The sequence below is a fragment of the Candidozyma auris genome, chromosome 4 (genome assembly GCF_003013715.1).
Source record: "Candidozyma auris chromosome 4, complete sequence".
Classification (NCBI taxonomy): domain Eukaryota; kingdom Fungi; phylum Ascomycota; class Pichiomycetes; order Serinales; family Metschnikowiaceae; genus Candidozyma; species Candidozyma auris.
Window position 1 is genome coordinate 148,987 of NC_072815.1, and position 19,406 is coordinate 168,392.

The 19,406-nt window shown below is 47.6% G+C and overlaps 8 protein-coding genes across 8 annotated transcripts; 5 read left to right on the forward strand and 3 right to left on the reverse strand. All coding sequences in view use genetic code 12, as the record gives it.

Moving 5' to 3' along the window:
* Positions 1-1,378: 1,378 nt before the first annotated feature.
* Positions 1,379-2,149, forward strand: RPS1 (40S ribosomal protein eS1; the record flags this gene model as incomplete). Its single annotated transcript, XM_029036988.2, has 1 exon — positions 1,379-2,149. One exon carries the CDS (start codon positions 1,379-1,381, stop codon positions 2,147-2,149), a length of 771 nt encoding a protein of 256 aa, XP_028888044.1.
* A 1,924-nt stretch (positions 2,150-4,073) lies between these two features.
* Positions 4,074-8,452, forward strand: CJI96_0003747 (uncharacterized protein; the record flags this gene model as incomplete). The annotated part of the gene is made up of 2 exons (XM_029036989.2): positions 4,074-4,082; positions 4,139-8,452. 2 exons carry the CDS (start codon positions 4,074-4,076, stop codon positions 8,450-8,452), a joined length of 4,323 nt encoding a protein of 1,440 aa, XP_028888045.2.
* A 491-nt stretch (positions 8,453-8,943) lies between these two features.
* Positions 8,944-9,775, forward strand: RPL6 (60S ribosomal protein eL6; the record flags this gene model as incomplete). Its single annotated transcript, XM_029036990.2, has 2 exons — positions 8,944-8,955; positions 9,290-9,775. 2 exons carry the CDS (start codon positions 8,944-8,946, stop codon positions 9,773-9,775), a joined length of 498 nt encoding a protein of 165 aa, XP_028888046.1.
* Positions 9,776-9,975: 200 nt separating this feature from the next.
* On the forward strand, positions 9,976-11,271 carry CJI96_0003749 (peptidylprolyl isomerase FPR3; the record flags this gene model as incomplete). The annotated part of the gene is made up of 1 exon (XM_029036991.2): positions 9,976-11,271. The coding sequence occupies one exon, from the start codon at positions 9,976-9,978 to the stop codon at positions 11,269-11,271; it is 1,296 nt and encodes a 431-aa protein (XP_028888047.2).
* Positions 11,272-12,507: 1,236 nt separating this feature from the next.
* On the forward strand, positions 12,508-14,226 carry CJI96_0003750 (nucleobase:cation symporter-2 family protein; the record flags this gene model as incomplete). Its single annotated transcript, XM_029036992.2, has 1 exon — positions 12,508-14,226. One exon carries the CDS (start codon positions 12,508-12,510, stop codon positions 14,224-14,226), a length of 1,719 nt encoding a protein of 572 aa, XP_028888048.2.
* An 85-nt stretch (positions 14,227-14,311) lies between these two features.
* SHE9 (She9p) lies at positions 14,312-15,367 on the reverse strand (the record flags this gene model as incomplete). The annotated part of the gene is made up of 1 exon (XM_029036993.2): positions 14,312-15,367. The coding sequence occupies one exon, from the start codon at positions 15,365-15,367 to the stop codon at positions 14,312-14,314; it is 1,056 nt and encodes a 351-aa protein (XP_028888049.2).
* A 316-nt stretch (positions 15,368-15,683) lies between these two features.
* Positions 15,684-16,583, reverse strand: PLC2 (Plc2p; the record flags this gene model as incomplete). The annotated part of the gene is made up of 1 exon (XM_029036994.2): positions 15,684-16,583. The coding sequence occupies one exon, from the start codon at positions 16,581-16,583 to the stop codon at positions 15,684-15,686; it is 900 nt and encodes a 299-aa protein (XP_028888050.2).
* Positions 16,584-19,019: 2,436 nt separating this feature from the next.
* On the reverse strand, positions 19,020-19,394 carry CJI96_0003753 (uncharacterized protein; the record flags this gene model as incomplete). Its single annotated transcript, XM_054702146.1, has 1 exon — positions 19,020-19,394. The coding sequence occupies one exon, from the start codon at positions 19,392-19,394 to the stop codon at positions 19,020-19,022; it is 375 nt and encodes a 124-aa protein (XP_054558121.1).
* Positions 19,395-19,406: the final 12 nt, after the last annotated feature.

Here is a 19,406-nt window from a genome sequence, read left to right on the forward strand (position 1 = left end):
AACCATGGATCAAAGAAATGCACATCCAGCACCTTAGTTTACAGCTTAGATCCGTAGATACTGTGGGAAATGCTATCAAATGTTATGAATTCAGTAAACATTTCTCGATCTAAGGGGAGCTTGGTGGTTTGGCCTATTGTTCGATTATGTAAGCAAATTGCCTATAGTGGCGTTAAAACAGGTAGATGCTTGAGCAAGTAGACGAGATGCACAACTATAAGATCAAACAAGATGGTGGGAAGTATTCATGTGGTTAAATTGGAAGGGCTTAGTGTAGATAATACATGGAGCCTACTCTAGAACAACACCTTTCACTTTGGCAGCGAATTAGCACAACTCTTTCGCGTCGAAAAAGTGTAGCCATGTTATATCACAGATGCCAGAAGAATCAAAGAATCTCCTAATTGAGTCACAGGCATCGCGTGAAACTCTTTTGAAGGAACTCATAAGAAATTCTCTCATGGCTTCAGACAAGTACTTCAGCTATCAAATGATGTGCTTACCAAGACCCAACGCCTTACAAGCCCAAGTGAGCCCTTACAGAGACAAATTGCGCTATTGGAGTAAAGCCGTTTTTTTTTCTATAAAGCTCTTCATAGATGTATTTTTGAAGATGTATCTCCAAAGCGCAATTCTGAGTGCTGTATTCCAGAGGCCTCTCGACAACTATATGTTTTACTCTCTAGTAAATTCATCCATTGAGGCCCTTGATGAAATCAAGGTATTCATATAGCATATGCTATGGAGCTTTTCATTCACGATTTACTCCGCGTTGGCGGCTTCTTTTTCCTCATCTTTGCAGCCAGTTCGCAGCCACTAGTGCCTCAGTGCTACGAAGGCAATTCAGATGAGGATACAGAGATGAATATACACGGAAACTGTAAGCACCGAAAACTTCAAATGCGTAACCCAATGATATTATTCCTTGCTTCTTTTCTTTTTAGATGGAGCCACGATTATATCAAAATGCTAGGAGGCCAGAAGAGTCAAACAATGCAGGAGGTACAAGCTTCTTTGAGACTCTCTATGGCAGATTTTTGACGTCCTTCGATGAAGATAATGCTGGTAGCTTATTACACGGTTCGTCTAAACTCTCCATTCATACATGTATATTTTGTTACACTGATGATTTATTCGACCCTTGAGGACCGAACCGCATAAATAATGTTTCTGTAAGACGCCCAGTTGAATCCCTTCTTTCCCTTCCTTGGTAGGCACTTCACAGGGCTCCAGCCCTAACACATGACCCGCGCCCAGTACTATATACTATTTCCCAGGCAATCTGCACTCTCCCTAGAGCGCTTCGCACAAAAAAAAAAGCTGAAAAAAAGATAGCCCAAAGGTCTCTTTAGAAACTCCATCTTTTTAACTACACATCATGGCTGTTGGTAAGAACAAGAGATTGTCCAAGGGAAAGAAAGGTATGAAGAAGAAGGCCGTCGACCCCTTCGCCAAGAAGGAGTGGTTTGACATCAAGGCCCCTTCTACTTTCGAGAGAAGAGACGTTGGTAAGACCTTGATCAACAAGTCCACTGGTCTCAAGAACGCCGCCGATGGCTTGAAGGGCCGTGTGTTCGAGGTTTGTCTTGCTGACTTGCAGGGCTCTGAGGACCACGCCTACAGAAAGATCAAGTTGAGAGTGGACGAGGTTCAAGGTAAGAACTTGTTGACCAACTTCCACGGCATGGACTTCACCAGTGACAAGTTGAGATCGTTGGTGAGAAAGTGGCAATCTTTGGTTGAGGCCAACGTCACCGTCAAGACCGCTGACGACCACGTTTTGAGAGTTTTCGCCATTGCTTTCACCAAGAGACAGCCAAACCAGGTTAGAAAGACCACCTACGCCCAGTCCTCCAAGTTGAGAGAGGTGAGAAAGAAGATGATTGAAATCATGCAGAGAGAGGTTGCTAACGTGACCTTGGCCCAGCTCACCGCCAAGTTGATCCCAGAGGTGATCGGCCGTGAGATTGAAAAGTCCACCCAGTCCATCTTGCCTTTGCAAAACATCCACATCAGAAAGGTCAAGTTGTTGAAGCAGCCAAAGTTCGACTTGGGCTCTTTGTTGGCCTTGCACGGTGAGGGTTCCACCGACGACAAGGGTAAGAAGGTGTCTTCTGGTTTCAAGGACGTTGTCTTGGAGTCTGTCTAATCGTGAGATTACTGTTTAATACATACATACGAAGAGTCACTGTAGATGAGCAAACAAGTTCTGTGAACGACACCCGTTGATCTCAGTCGGGCCATCGACTATGATGGGAATAGGGCGTGAAGATTTTGATGACTAGTCATCTGCTCACGAAAAACTTGGTAGGTAGGATCGTGAAACTAAGGTGAAGCAGCGCTCTCGAGAAATGGCTGTACTTTGTCAGATTAAAATATCACAGTTCTTAGGTAGTTCCAAAAGATTACAGGTAAAAGATTAAGGAATCGAACATCTAATTCCTCACCATTCGCTTGTATTCTATACAGATAGCTTACCTACACCGCTGAGCTCCTCGAGTTTGCCTCTGGTAGAATAAAATAGTTGAGGGCATTATGCCTTTCAAATCAGCCCAGTGTAAGCTTGAACAATACACATATATATATATATATATATATATTTATTTATATTTCTTTTTTAAATTACTTCATCTTTCCTTCCTCGCAAGTACCCTCTCAGGACCACCTCAAAAATGTGAAATGGCTGCGAAAACGACCAGTTTCCATAAACTCAAAACACATGAGCGCACAACACTAAATGTACTAAAAATTGAACAAGCAAACTGCACTCAAAGGCAAGGCAAAAATGCCATTCACCTTTCTCCAATTTCTATTCGCACACCTAACTACCACGGATTCTGAATACACCTATCGATTTTCTTGTAATGCCACTTCAAGCAATCTACTCATTTGACCTCTAGTTAATATAATGTATAATGGCTCCATAAAACCTCTCTTAAAACAAAAGACTCACTGCATTACTCCACTCGTCTCCTAGAACGCCAAAAGCCCTGAGTGAAGATCAGAGTGCGCAAATCCTCCTACCAGAAGTAGTACTACTGCAAGTGGCCGGAACATGCTACAATCACCAAAGTAAGAGGGAAAAAAAAAGAAAGAAAAGAAAACGAAAAGGAGGATGAAACCAAGCAACAAACGCAACTTCAGCAGCACCAGATCACCACTCTCAAACTACCTAGAACTGACTCTTCTCTCCTGAGTAGCGCCCGCAATCTCACACCACAGGCGCCTATGCCAGTGAAGAAACCCTCAGTGTGCTTTGTCCGCAGCTACTTTGTCCTCAGGGGTTCACCCCCAGCGCTAAAGGCCAACACCAGCATTAACAACAGATAGATAAGCAAACGGAAAAAAAGTGAAATTAAAAAATTGCTAGTAAATGATGAACTCTTGTTTCAACGATGTAGACCCTGGTTTGTACAAGTCTGTCAATTGGTCGTGTTGGTGGCTTCATTCTTCTCCATATCACCAGCCACTAGACGGCATTTTCACAGGGAGCCTCCCGCGGACATTGTGCCCATTTGTCCCTCTGGCTGCGAAGAAGGATACAAAGAAGCGGCTGACACTACACAAAGAATGCAATTGATGACTGAAAAATGGGCAACTAGACCATTGCGAAGAATGTACAATATAGTAGTGTTGGACGTTTTTGATTTGACAATCTCAATTGCAGCTGGGCAGGCTCCCTGTGTTTTGCGCCGTTTCTCTCATCCCCCGCTGAAGCCAATCTCGCGTGGCTGCGCCAGCGAACATTTTTCTGCGCCAGTGCCAGGTGCGGATTGCTTGCTACTGCCGGGGGGTCCAAGATCAGTGACCCCTATTCAATGACAACTTGCAACGACGGTGAGCGAAAAGAATTAGATAGTCTGAATCCTCGTTTGCAATTGACACGATATTTTCACTTGTTTTTCTCAAATTCTCAAGGTAACTCCTTTTGTGATTGGTTTGTTGGCGAACGATGGTGCTTCGTTCCGACCTGCACACGGTGCGACCTGCTGGGGCCACTGCCGGCCAGGGCCCTGCGGCTACCAAACGCTTCTCTTCCGCTGGTGCCTCAAGTTGCCTGCTCAAACCTTTTCATGTCTCAAGTACGTACTTTTTCTTGTCAATGCCCCTTGGTGTGCCCAACCCGCTAACTAGAAAGAAGGATTCCAAATCCCCGTCTCCAAATGGCGCCAGAACTGACCGAAGTCAAGGTTCGGCCAATGTCAATGGCTCTGGGAACAATTCTGGTGTCAACGCCAAAGACGGTTCAAAATCCACCAATTCATCAAACGAAAAGTCAAATGATTTGTCTGAGAAACTGCCAAATGGCACATCCTCGCCAGTAGAGGGTAGACCATCGTTTGCCTGGCGCAAGATTGGTGGGTGGGACTCGCTGGAGTCCTCTGATGATAAGTTGCACACGTTGCAGACGCTCAAGGCAGTGGAGAACTATGTCATGGACCATTTGTACGGCGACTGGTATTTCAACACGGTGATGATTTTGGGCGTTTCGTTTTTCTCGTGGTTTTTCGCTTTCTGGGGTTTCAGTATCTTGATGTTGGGGGTGGTGCTCTTGGGCGCCGCCTCAGTGTATCGTGCTGAATTCCGTAGGTTCAACAGAGATATCAGAGACGACATGGCTCGTATTGATGCTAGAAATAGGTTGGAAAACGAGATTGAGACCATGGAGTGGATGAACTCGTTTTTGGCCAAGTTCTGGGTCATCTACATGCCCGCCTTGTCTGAGATGGTCTTATTCCAAGCCAACGAGATTCTCAAAGATCAGGCTCCAGGGTTTGGTATTGAGAAGGTGTCTTTGGATGAGTTCACCTTGGGCTCAAAGGCTCCAAGAGTCGACGCCATCAAGTCGTACACAAGAAAAGGAAGTGATCACATCGAAATGGACTGGGCCTTCTCTTTCACTCCGAATGATACGGACGATATGACCAAGAATGAGATCAAGAAGAAAATCAACCCCAAAGTGGCATTGGGCGTGACAATCGGTAAAGCCTTCATTTCCAAGTCTCTCCCCATCTTAGTTGAGGATATGTCGTTTACTGGCAGAATGAAAATTAAGTTGATTTTGACGGAAAACTTCCCGCATGTCAAGTTGGTGTCAGTGCAGTTCCTTGAACCTCCTGCTATTGACTACGCTTTGAAGCCTGTCGGCGGTGATACCTTGGGTATTGATATCATGTCCTTCATTCCTGGCTTGTCGACTTTTGTTAACAGCATCATCCACTCTACTTTGCGTCCCATGTTGTATGCACCAAACTCGCTTGATATCGATGTTGAAGATCTCATGTCTCAGCAGTCTAATGATTCGATTGGGTTGCTAACCGTGAACGTCAAGCGTGCTTACGACATCAAATGCAATGATCTCGAGGGCAAGGAGTGTCATCCTTACGTCCAGTTGACCTTGTCTGGTGGCCCCGATGTTGATGAGCGTACTAAGATCAAGAAGAACACGAGAAAGCCCGTATTTTTGGAGAGCAAGCACTTGCTTGTGAACGGGTTGGAAGGCAACTTGTTGACTTTTAATGTGTTCTCTTACGTGCCCGATAAGGCTGAAGATATTCCTATAGGAAGAGTCGATTTTGACTTGGCTGATTTGTTGCAAGAGTCTCATCTTGTTGATCAGACGAAGAACATCACCGACGCTGGTAGAATTGTTGGTAAGCTCAATTTCGACCTCAAGTGGAATCACGTCTTGGAGAAGCTCACATTGGAGGATGGCCTGAAAGAAGAGAACATTGATTGCGAGATTGGTATCATGAAATTTTCACTCTTTGGTGCTTACAACTTGGACATTTCCAAGTCTGTGGTTGGGTTGTTGAATCCTTATGCTGAAGTCTACATAAACGACCAGCATGTAAAAACAACCAGAAAATTGAGGCAGATCAATGAGCCATCATGGGGTCTCACATTTGAAAGTCTCATCACTCAACAGTCCCAAACTCGTGTCCAAGTTTTCGTTAAAGACTCCATCGAAGACACCATTGTTGGCAGACTAGACACAAACTTGCAAGATTTGATTTTCGAGTCATCCAGAGGTCAGCAGTGGATTACAGCAGCACCAATCCGCCGTGGCGGACCTGCTACCAAGTTCAGAATTGGTGTCAAATGGTCTGCTTTGCCCTTGGGTGATGAATCCCTCAAATTCTTCGAAGAGCCGGCTATTGGTGGTTTCAGATTGCAAATTCGCAACGCAAAGGGCTTGATTAACCTCGAGGAGGTCGGTGACGTTGATCCTTACATCAGAGTCTCGCAGAACGGTAAGCCTAAGGGCAGGACCCCTACAATCGCCAACACCTCGAATCCTCACTGGAACCAAGTATTCTTCCTTCCTGTTGCCAATCCACATCAGCATATATTGCTCGAGATTTTTGATGCTGAGCCGGAGGGTAAGGACAGACCTTTAGGTTCATGCGCTGTCACTGTGAACGATTACTTGAAAAAGAATAATGAAGGCTACTACCTCGGCTATGATGGAGCAGAAGAAATTATTGAACAGCCAGTATTGTACGCTGGTAAGAACCATGGCCACCTCTACTATTCCGTATCTTTTGTTCCAACACTCCCCATCTATACTCTTTCCCAGTTGGAGAACTTGGACACTTTCTTGGAGATGAAGAAAGAGAAAGAAATCGAGGAGAAGAAAAAGATGGAGGAAGAAGAGAGATTGTACAAGGAAAACCCTGAAGGCTACGAGTGGGTTGAATTGCAGGATGATGTTCTTCCAGAGCCTGAAAAGGTTGAGTTACCTTTGGAGAAGGCCATCAAATACAGAACCGGTGTTTTGATGCTCCACGTTCTTGAGGGCCACTTCAAGGCTTCCGGATGCTTGGTTCACACGTTGTTTGACGATCACGCCTTCTCCTCCAGCATCAGTCGCAGAGCTGAGGGAAAGAATTTGACAGACCCATTCAACGTTGAGGCTTTTATTAGAGACTTGCCAAATTCTCTCACGATTTTTAGAGTTTCGAAGAAATACGTCATTGAGCACAAGAATGACATTGTCGCCGAGAAGACTTTTGAGACCGCTGATCTTTTGAAAAAGGCTTATCAGAAGCCCCTCACGTTGAAGATCGATGAGAAGAACTCTATCAAGATAAGAGCTGAGTACATTCCATCTGCGGTTAAGTTGGCACCACTTGATACTGTTTTGGATGTTGGCCACGTGAAGTTGGATATTTTAAGTGCCGAGAACTTGAAGTCCGTGGATAGCAACGGTAAATCTGATCCTATGGTTGTCATCAAATTGGATGGTGTTGAGATTTTCAAGACCGACAAGAAAAGAAGAACATTGGACCCAGTGTGGAATGAAGCATTCGAATTCCCTATTTTGTCAAGGTCTAGACAGCCACTTGTGTTGGAGGTTTATGACTGGGATTTGACCAATGATGACGAGTTGTTGGGAACCGCTGTGATTGACATCTCAGCCATTGATCCTAACGATTCCACCCAATTCAAGGTCGAGCTCGATACTCAAGGTGTCGTGGTCTTGAGAGCAACCTTCAAGCCAGAATACGTCAGACCACCCCTCAACACCAAATCGGGCTTGCCTATCGACTTGAGTGACGTGAAGGGTGTGCCTTTGAAACTTGTTGGCGGTGTCGCCGGGGTGGCGGGTAACACCGTGGGCAGTGGTGTTGGTCTCGTCTCAGACAATATCACAAAGGGCGGCCAATTTTTTAAGAGTTTCGGAAAGAGCAAGAAGAGAAGTGGTGAAGATACTCGTTCTCAGAATGGCCATGGTAATAGGCCACTGACGCAAAGTCAACGTGGCGCTCCAAGTGAGCTTGACAAGAGCATGCAAGAGAATGGCGAAGAAGACAACGAGCCAGATTTACTTTCTGAACAGGTGGATGACACTTCTCAGTTCGAGAAGGAGGGCGAGAAAGAAGACGACAACAAGAGTAAGAAAAACAGACAAGGTGCACCTCCACCAGAGGAACAGATGGAGCAAAACAGACCACCTTCGATTGAAGGGGCACTTCCTAATGTAGATCCGGACCTTTTGCCTCCTCCTCAGCGTCCTGGTGAGTTTGAAAACCACCATAAGAGAAGCACCAGTGAAGCAACCGACATTAGCACTATGAACTCTTCTGCCATGGGTCCTAATGGGCTTCCAGGAAGAGTTAACATTGTTCTGGCTAAGGGATTCAAGGCCTCAGCTCTTGATGTTAATGTCACCTTGAGCACACCCCAGAGAACTAAGGATATCTACAAGACGAGAGGTGCCAAGTCACATGGGGGAGCTTTCAAGTGGAATGAGACGTTTACATTCAAATCGCCTCCTGTGGGAACGTTGTCGTTTGCAGTCAGGGAGCATAAGACGCTCGGAAGATCGCAAATTATCTCCAGCGCCGAAGTTGCCTTGTCTGACCACTTGGACGCCAGCGATACTATTGATCTTATTGTTGGAGACGGTCAATTGACTGTCTTCATGTCGTACTTGTCTGGCCACTAAAGCCATTTGTGTTATATTGTACCATTAATGAATTGATTCTACGAAAAAGCTGTAGGAAAGGGAACGGATGGAGCGTTTCTTAGTAGGTGGTTGCAAAATGTGGTAGGCCTCACTGTTGTGACTGCGAAACAATTGTGGGTCTACCCAGCTTAAATGATATTAAAAGCTATTGAATTTCTCAAGCATCATCATCAAATATCATGTTTCACTTACTCTCCATAAGGCTTGATTGGATTTGATCAAAATTCTGTAGAATATGTGGCATACAATTTGTCACCAGGAGATGGCAGACCTCTACTTACACGTGACCATACGTGACTGCTTCCCCGGGGTAGAGGACCTGCACCGAGACACCCACCCACTAAGTAGAGTGAGCCGGACCCTTGTATGCACACTGGTACCGAAAAAAATCGTGAGAAATTTTGCGACTCTACCTTGAGTAAGGAAAAAAAAAAGGCCATAGACTCCTTCATTCTATCGAACTAGACATAATGAGCCAGACCGTATGTTTAAAGAGCATAATAAAATGGTCGTCGAGACAGAGCATAAAGGAAACAAAAGACAGTCCTGTTTTTCCATTCTCACTTCGAAGATTATACCAAAAGTTCAAACGATCGGAAACACCAAGCTTGAATATCCAGATAGCCAAAAAACTAAAGATTCCAAGATTTTAGAACGGCAAATATCCAGCAGAACTTGAGTTTGCCAAGGTGCAAAGCTTCTGCTGAAGCTCAGAGCCTCAGTTTTAGACACTGTGACATCTCCCTTCTATGAGTTTCCTCTCACTCAGTCATCGATGAGCCATTTTTCTTCTACACAACCAATACTAACAAGCAGACTCCAAAGATCGCTAGAAAGACCCAGCGTCCTCACAAGTTGCGTGCCTCGATCACCCCAGGTACCGTGTTGATTCTCCTTGCCGGTAGATTCAGAGGTAAGAGAGTTGTGTACTTGAAGCACTTGGAGGACAACACCTTGTTGGTGACTGGTCCATTCAAGGTCAACGGTGTGCCATTGAGAAGAGTTAACGCTCGTTACGTGATCGCTACCTCCACCAAGGTTGACGTTTCTGGTGTTGACGTGTCCAAGTACAATGTTGCTTACTTTGCCAGAGAGAAGACCCCTAAGTCCAAGAAGTCCGAAGCCGACTTCTTCAACGAAGAACAACCAAAGAAAGAGATCAAGGCCGAGAAGGTGGCTGACCAGAAGACCGTCGATGCCGCTTTGTTGTCTGAGATTAAGAAAACCCCATTGTTGAAACAGTACTTGGCCTCCTCCTTCTCCTTGAAGAGCGGTGACAAGCCTCACTTGTTGAAGTTCTAAGCGTCCCTCACCGTCATGACGTGCTTCAAGAATTTGTATATTTAATACAGTAACCCAAAGGAGACCCTGAACGTAAGTTTTGTTTGAAGTCGTGGTAGATTCTCTTCTCTTCTTTGCCCGGCCTGCACACACACGGTGCTCATCGAATACCACTAGAAAGGCTCATCTCACTTGTACAATTTTACACCTCCAACCAAAAAATGGCTTCTTTGCTCCCAATTTCTACTTACAACTTGGCCCTTGAGCCTTTCAACCCCCAGCCCGCCCTCCAAGAGGATTTCCCTGTGACCGTGAGAATCACCATGGCCGCGGTGGACCCAGAGGCTGTTGACGACAAGGAGGAGCCTTCCACTTTGAGAGTGTTGAAGAGAGCAATTCCATTTGGCGACGACGACCTCTTGGACCTTGAGGCTGAGGACGAGGACGACGACGAAGAAGATGAGTTAGATGAAGAGGAGGAGGAAGAGGAAGAAGAGGAGAAGCCCAAGGAGAAGAAGAAGGAGAAGAAGGAGAAGAAGGGAAAGAAAGATGAGAAGAAAGATGAAGAAGAAGAAGATGATGAAGAGGACGACGAGGATGACGAGGATGATGAGGATGATGAGGACGACGTTGAGGAATTTGTTCTCTGTACGCTTTCTCCTAAGGTTCAGTTCCAGCAGACCCTCGACTTCACCATCTCTCCCAACGAGGAGGTGCACTTCGTTGTTACCGGCTCTTACCCTGTGCACCTTAGCGGTAACTATGTCGAGCACCCAGCCGACGACGAGGAGGACGACTACGATTCCGACGAGGAGGACGACTACTACGATGGCGAGGACTACAACTTGACCCCAGATGAGGACGAGTTGATGGACATTGCCGATTTGGAGGACGAGTCTGACGTCGAGGGCAAGATCGAGGAGTTGGTGGAGGATGACAACTCGAAGAAGAGAGCTGCTGACGAGGAGGAGGAGCAGCCTGCGAAGAAGAGCAAGAAGGACAAGAAGAAGGAGGAGAAGAAGGTGCAATTCACCAAGGAGTTGGAGCAGGGCCCTACCCCACTGAAGAAGGAGAAGAAGAACAAGAAGGAGGAAAAGAAGGAAGAAAAGAAGGAGGAGGCCAAGGACAAGAAGGAGGACAAGAAGGAGGACAAGAAGGAGGACAAGAAGGAGAAGAAGTACCCTACGAAAACCTTGTTGGGCGGTGTGATCACCGAGGACAGAAAGACCGGCACTGGCGCCACCGCCAAGTCGGGCCACAAGGTTGGAATCAGATACATTGGTAAGTTGAAGGACGGTAAGGTGTTCGACAAGAACACCAGCGGCAAGCCATTTGTGTTCAATTTGGGCAAGGGCGAGTGTATCAAGGGCTTCGACTTGGGTGTTGCCGGCATGGCCGTTGGCGGCGAGAGAAGAGTGATTATCCCACCCAAGATGGGCTATGGGTCGCAGAAGTTGCCAGGAATCCCGGCCAATTCCGAGTTGACTTTCGACATCAAGTTGGTGTCGCTCAAATAGGTGATACAGTGAAGGAGAGTAGACATTGGAGGAAGTGTAGACCGAAGGAGTGTAGATAGACAAGTTTCACAGCCAGACGACTGCAAGGATCCAGTTTTGTAGATTCCGCTGATAAGCCAGAAACAGACGAGGGGCCTGTGTCCGGCGAACTCCACGTTGCAAAACCCAGATAACGAACATGACAAACGCACATGGCCAGGAACAAACCTAGATAGCGGTGGAAATGCATCTCCTCGAAGGGTGACAAATGGCTAAAGTTGCACTTGCCCAATGTAGTCATGCCAGGCCCTGGACCTCGCACCAAGACCCTCAGACAGATCTTCAGTCAGACCCTCAGGCAGATCTCTGGCGGTAGATCGCAGGCCAGGGACAAGTCACAAGCTTATGACGCCATTGAAATGCACATAACAAACTGTGACAATTCAAAAAAAATCAACCTAGACTGAACAAAATGAACCTTTCCAAATGTGCTCCTTTCGCCCATCCTCGGTCTTCTCCATGGGTTCCCGAGCACTGTTGTTTGGTCATGGCCAGTGGTTGCAAAATGCAGCGCCGTTCGTCTGGCGCGCTGAGGGGACCCCAGAGAGAGGAGAAGACCCAAACGGCCGCACACCTGTCCCAGACCGAGCTCCATTTGGCAGCCACTGGCAATGCGCAACAGCGACTATGAATTTTCGACACTGTGGTTTTGACAAAATGTGACTCTGTCATTCAAATCTCTGTTCTTTTTTCTTTTATTTTATTTCATTTTATTTTATTTTCTAGTCTTATATTTTTACTTCTCTCCCATTCGCCCGCGGAAGTGCACCTGGCGCAAATGCTGCGAACCTTATTCTTTCCTGGCGCCAATCTCGATTCCTATGCTTCAGTAGCCTTTTCGCAGCCGCCCGTCTGCCCTGCTGAGCCCATGCTATATCTGCCGCTGGGCCACAGGCTAAAGTCCTGGAAATACAATTCCTGATATGTGTCGAAAAAAAATTGCAATTTACGACGTTCCAGTGGGGACTCTCGTGGTCTCCTCTGGAAAATCTGTCTTGGGCAGTCGCTCGCTACACCGGGCATCTCCGATCCCTCCTCGATCTGTGCTGCTGCAGCGGTCAATCTGCCTCTACTGCGAGCAGCAAGGGCTACACAGGCATGCGTTTTGCAACCATTTAAAGGAGGATGTTCCCTGCCCCAAAGCCTATCACTTCAACTTCCTCCCAAAAATTTAAACATAATTAACTTCCCGCTTTGATGGGTAAATTGAAGACCTTGGGAAAGCGCTTCTGGCGCAAGTGGACAACCCGTGAGGGCTTGCTTGGCGACTACGACTATGGCTACCTCTTTATCCCAGATATGCCCTTCAAGAAGGGACAGCCCAAAACACAGCCGTTCTTCGGCTTGAATTCCAGTATGCCTCTTGTTCTAGGCATGATATTGGGCTTGCAACACTCCTTGGCCATGCTTGCTGGTGTTATCACCCCGCCCATGTTGATTTCTACCGCCGCCAACTTGAGCAACGAGATCAGAGAGTACCTCATCTCCACGTCGTTGATTGTCGCTGGCTCCTTGTCTTGTATTCAGATTACTCGTTTCCACATCTACAAGACTCCCTACTATATCGGCACAGGCTTGCTTTCCGTGGTGGGCACGTCGTTTGCGACCATCACTATTTGCACCAAGGCCATGCCCTTGATGTACAAGACCGGCCTATGCCCAATGGACGGCGACAAGGAGCTACCTTGCCCAGATGGATACGGCCGCATCATTGCCACAGGCACAGTGTGTGCATTGCTTGAAATACTCTTATCGTTTGCGCCCTCCAAAGTGTTGCAGAGGGTGTTTCCTCCGCTTGTCACTGGCCCCGTGGTGCTTCTCATTGGTACCCATTTAGTTGAAACTGGCTTTCAAAATTGGATGGGCGGCTCCAACTGTGTAGGTGAAATGTGTGGAACGGCGAAGAAGTTACAGTGGGGGCTGGCAGAGTATCTTGGTTTAGGATTCTCTGTTTATGCTACCATCGTTTTATCTGAGCGTTTCGGCTCTCCTATCATGAAATCTTGTGCTGTGATCATGGGTTTGCTTGTTGGGTGTATCATTGCTGCCGCTTGTGGCTACTTTTCTTCCGAAAACATCGACAGCGCCCCAGTGGCTACCTTCCCATGGGTGCACACATTCAAGCTCCAGGTGTACGGTCCAGCTGTGTTGCCATTTTTTGCGGGTTATATTGTTCTCATCATGGAAGCCATTGGTGACATCACGGTCACTTGTGATGTATCCAGGCTAGAGGTGGAGGGGGAAATGTACGAGTCAAGAATCCAGGGCGGTGTTCTCGCTGATGGGGTCAATTCTGTCATTGCTGGGCTCATGACTATGACTCCAGTGTCCACATTTGCCCAGAATAATGGTGTTATTTCGGTCACAAAGTGTGCAAACAGAAAAGTCGGCTACTGGTGTGCGTTCTTCCTTATCATCATGGGCATCTTTGCAAAATTCGCTGCTGCAATTGTCTCCATCCCCAGCACAGTTCTCGGGGGTATGACATGCTTTTTGTTCTCCTCAGTGACGGTCTCAGGAATTAAAATTATTTCCACCACAGAACTTACCAGAAGAGACAGGTTTGTGTTGACGGCTGCGTTGGTTCCTGGTATCGGTTCTGTTTTGGTTCCCAACTGGTTCGACAATGTCTTCACATACTCTGGTGGCAACACTGCCTTGATGGGATTCTTCGATGTCATCACCTTAGTTATGGAAACAGGTTTTGCCATAACCGGATTTGTTGGTCTCATTCTTAACTTGATAATTCCACAGGTGGACGAGGAAATGGAGGAGATCAACGAGGTCGTATTAGAGACGGTGGGCTCGGCAACGCAAGAGGCCTTGGAGGTGTACAAGTCCAGAGAGCAGATCTTTGTTAACAGCAAGAACGATGAAGGCGGCAACCTGAGCTCGAGCCAGATTAACGTCAAATGATGATTACGAGTTATGATTTGAAATGAATGGCCTGGTGTCATATATAAATATATATGTATATTCTATTCAAGAGAGGAACGACGGTTCATAGTATGTAAGCTTTGAGTAAATGTGTGAAAAGACCTCCGAGAATAGAGCCAAAGCCGATCATGACTGCTGAAAGTATGGCGAAGTCCTGATGCTGGAGAAAAAAGGACGACTGGGTGTTTTTCACGGCATTGTAGTATCTTGCAATCCAGTTTCTGAACAGCTCCCAAGTGGAGACCCCGCTAAAGCTTATTACATAAGCATCAGTCGCCTTACTCTCCTCCTTCATGGACAGCTTTTCTGGAACAGCGGTCCCGGCGGCTAAGGCCCTCATTTCAGCGGAGAACAGATCCATTTTCTGCTGAACCTGGGCATCGAAAGCATTCACAAGTCTTCTACGTTTCCAAGGCTCCACCAAGAAAGTAGCAACTGTAAAAAGAAGCACGTTGATGCCCATAATAATCCAAGTTCCCCACGTCAGCGCCTGTCTGATCTTGTCACTCCATATTTGCTCCTCATGGTACCGAGTCAAGATCAGCTGAGTCAACTTGTTTTGCACAGAGTCAACTTCCAGCTCCGCCTCTGCCAACTGTTGCTCTGCCCTTTCCTCTTCTTGTTGATTCGTATGGTCATTTCTATAGAGTTCCGTAAAACGCTCAACGTCCGCCGGACCCCAATTGTGTTTTCTAGTCAATAGTTCATTTATCTCCTTCTGAGAGTCTGATCGTTTCTGGATCGCCTCCAGGTACGCCAATTTGCTGTCTTTGACTGTCTGTTTTTTGCTCTTGAGCTCCTCCTCTAAATTCTCCACCAGCTTTTTCAACTTTTCTATTCCCAGGTACCCCGTTACGTCGTTTAGAGCACGAGTGGCTCGAAAAATGGTTTCCTGGAGGTTTTCCATGTGAACCTCGAGCTTCTTGGAGAAAGCACTCCTGAGCTTCTCTTTCTCTGAAGGTAGATTCTTTATCCCAAGGTCGATTTTCTCCATTATCGGTTTCTCGACCACCTTCTTGGGCGGAACAGCTTCTGATTTCTTTGTTTCCTCCACCTTCGTGGACTTCTTGGGCAACAGCTCCTTCCTTTTTGCTTCCTCGAGTCTTTGGGCTATTCCCATGTTGGACGTCTCGATGATTTGTCGTAGCTTGGAATCATCATAGCTTGAGTTGTAGCGCACAAATGGTAAACATGACCGTATATAAGCTGTTCGAGGAGCCCTTAGGAGGACGGAAGGAAGCATAAGAGGTCTGTGGTGAGCTTTGGCAAGCGCTCTATTATCAACTACTGAATACTACTATGTAAGCACCGAAGTCGCACTACGATATGTTTGGCTGCGAAAACAAGCATGAAGTAAAAATACATCGTTTAGTACATACTCGTGATTGACTTTAACATGTAAGAAAAATGAAAAAGAACGAAGAACGAGCAATTGCTCACTTGAAGTTCTTGTCGATCAACTCCTTGGCCATTTTCCAGTCGTTAGACTCGACATAGTCCAAAACAATGACTCCGCTGCCCTTGTCGAAGCTATCCTGGAGCTTGTGCTCTTCCATGGCCTTGGCCACCTGCTGGGGCCAGCACTCGTGGTCAAAGAAATTGGAGCCCGAGCAGAAATTAATGAAGAGCTTGCCGTCGTCGTTGCTTCTGTTGTACTCGCTGGCCTTCTTGGCCAAGTTCTTCACGTACTCTACCTTCTTAGGCACATCGTTGGCTTTTTCAATCTCACAGAAGTCCTGAACGCAAAAGGGGCCTCTATCGTCCTCCGTACAGTTGTACTTCCACGTGTGGGCGTCAAAGCCAAATTCATTTCTTCTACCCTCGTTGTTGTCGCCGAATCTTCTGAAAAGAATCACCTTGCCTCTGGCGTCTCCCAAACGAGGCAAGTCAGTGCCCAAGTAAAACTTGTCCTTGTTGGGCTTCACGTACTTATCCCAGATTACGTTGCCAAACTCGTCCTTGTCGTTGTTCCATTCACCAGTGCCTTCCTGCTTGACCGAGAGAATTACCGTTTCCGAGCTGTTGTCCTTGAGAAAGTCAAACACCTCGTCCAAAGTGTCCTGGAACTTCTTTGGGAACGGAATTCTCACGGGGAACTTTCCGTGAACAACCGTCAATTCGTTGGCCTCGTCGCCCGACTTCAAGGGGTACTTACCCACTCTCACGTCCAAAAAGCGCACGCCGTGCTCCAACTGCTTCGTCACCGACTCCCCCTGGCACTGGACGCTGGGCAACGCCGTGTGGCACGCGGCCGAGTTGTGGGTGCCTGGGATAGAGAGCTTGCCCAATTTGGTGTCATCGTTGAGCTCCTTCAACCACGTTTTGTAATTGACCATTTTGTGTTTGTATAGCAGCAGTTAATAGCAGTAGCAATAGTGGACGTCAACGCTTGGTGGCTGGGGACCGCTTATATATGTCACCACATGCACCGAACAACGGGCAGTGGGCGAAGGGTGGATTGTGCAGGTCGGAGCCAGGAGGTTCCTGAGGCGAAGTGGAGGACACAACCAAAGTGAGGGACAGAAGAGCGAGCACAATAGGAAAAAAAGTGAGCACAATAGGCAGTAGTGAGCACCCAGTGACAGGTCCAAAGTTTAGGGACGCGACGGCAGCCACTATTTAATTTGACGTCATTTTGACTAATAGCTTGTTGAAAAGGTCGTGCCATTGACTGGTAATTGACCCCTTGAGTTGACAAGAAGCCGGAATTGTGCTCAATTGACTTGACTCATTTGAGGTTTGCAGCCATTCAGCTCGCCGCAGGTGCCTTTCTAGGAACAGGCCAGCGGAATGACAGGAACGTTGATGCGAGGCTGGAAAAGTACCTGGGCAGCAAAATGGCACACTTGCGGTGAGGTGCGTTCACAAACATAGTGGTACAAACATAGTGGGACAAACGTAGTCGTTGGACATGTGGTGGTATTGACCAAGCTACGCTTAGTGGCACATTGCCAGTGGCATACGTAGCACAGCAAACTGGCAACTTATGTTGACAAGCAGAATTGACATAGTTGACATTGCTGACATGATTAATTTGATTGACATGGGAAATGTGACCTTTGTTGGTGGTATGCCTCGGACAACTTCAACTAGGGAAATTTACCATCAGTCACAGAAACCTAGAGCATCATCAAGTTGTTGTAGTATAGCTGACGCCAGTGCCAAGTACCAATTGCCAAAGTGGCCAGGTTGTGAGCAAGCGTTTAACCGATAAGCAGGATCTGGTTTAGATGCTCGACCAAGGGTCAGAACGAATTCAGGGCAGGTACAGAGCAGGTACAGAGCAGGCACAGAGCAGATTCAGAGTAGATCTTAATGGACGATATGAATTTGCGCAGACACGCAAAAGGAAAGATGTGGAGCTCGTGCTCAGGGCAGAGAATGGAGGCAGTGAGCAAAGTGGGCGGTGAGTGAGTGAGTGTTGGCAGCACATTGGCAGTGCAAACCGCAACCAAAAAATGCAATACACAAATGGAGGCAGAGGGACAAAACCTGGCAAAACGGAGACACTGCGGGCCCGAACAGCCCACCAGGGCCGGACTCGGTGCCCTTGGCGGTCACTCATGGGTGTTGGGGAGGTCCCCTCTGGAGCCAAGAGATGTCTACAATAGGACTAGTTGAGGACCCTCAGGCAGGCTGCCAGAGCATTTTCGCAGCCCCAATGCCACCTCTGTTCAGGACGCTTTGGCATGGGATTCCGACGGGAAAAGGGTATGGAAGAATGTGAAAGTCAAAAAGAAGCACATTACTGATGATCTGGCGGAGTAGGCTTTGGCCTCAATGGCTATGACGTTACCGTTGCGTCGTCCCTGAAGCATAAACTTCTGCACTTTGCAACTTCGCACACCCGCCCAGAGCCGAAGATCCCGCCAGGGTGTGACTGGGCCAAGCAGCCAATACCAAGAAATAACTATGGCCAAGGGTCAAGGGAGGTGCCACTGCCACTTGGACTCGAATCCCCACGATAAATCGATTTCTTTCAGAGGAGAAAAGGCGATGCCTTTTTTTTTCCACCTCGAGAATCATAGTGCTTCTGGCATTTTTCACGCCTTGCTGCCAGTTTTTTTTTCACGCTTTGTTGCCAAATTTTCGCTCGCTTTTTTATTTTTATTTTTTTTTGTTGGCTTCTGTGCCTCTCCTTTGCTGCTGCCTCCTCCAGCCCTTTGTTCACACCTGAGCGCCACGAATTCGTGCGCCCTCTGTTCCATTCCTGACACTTCCCTGACACTTCCCTGGCTTACCTCCTACTTGCTCCCTCCTCTTTTGTCACACGCCCAATTGAACTTCACCGCAAACGTCCACGTCCTCTGTAGTCCTCAGCAATCTTCGCATCTTCCTCTCTTTTCTTTTTTGTACAGCCACCGATTCCTCTACGCTCGTTGAAGTTAAGCCCAGCTTTAGCCCTGCCGATGCTACGCTTTCTAAGTTTGCAGCCGCCACTCACCAACCTTGTTTACTGCCGACCTGCACACTGCTCACCTGCCCAGGGCAGCCATCTTGCCGCAACTGCCTTCCCTGCCTGCTTTTTTCTGCCCCAGCCCTGCCGATTGTGGCCCGACCGCCGCCTTTTCTCTGTCGTCGTTTTAGCCCTGTGTCGTCATGGCGCCCTCACCGGCATCGATCGCATCTTGCTCCACATATCAGCTCGTTTTTCTCTCTTTGCTACTCGTCTTCTTCACGTCATCTACGGATTCTCAACCTTTTTGTTTTGGTTTTTGATCCCTCAACCCTCGGTCTGCCTGTCTCACCTCATCTCCTTCCTCATCCTCCACCTAACTTGTAATGTTCTTGTTTAAGAGGAAAGATAACGCTCCCCAGCGAGCTCCCCAGCGGAACCCCCAGCGGAACCGCAAAGCGTCCAACAACAACAGCTCCTCCTCCTCCTCCTCGCTTCCTCGGCAAAGACCCTCGCTGTCCAGGCCAATTCCTCCGCCAAAGGACAAACCGAGTGTCCAGTCGGCTTCGGCCTCGAATTCGACGCCGCTGATGTCTCCTTTGAAACCACCAAAGCTCAACACCTCCAATGTGAGCTCTCTCTCTGGATCGCCAGCTAGCGCCTCCAGGGGCGTTCCCTCGGCTCCTTCGGCGCCATCGTCGCCAATCTCTCGTCGCCTGGCCTCGGAGCGCCATACGCCGGCCTCGTACATTAGACACTCGAG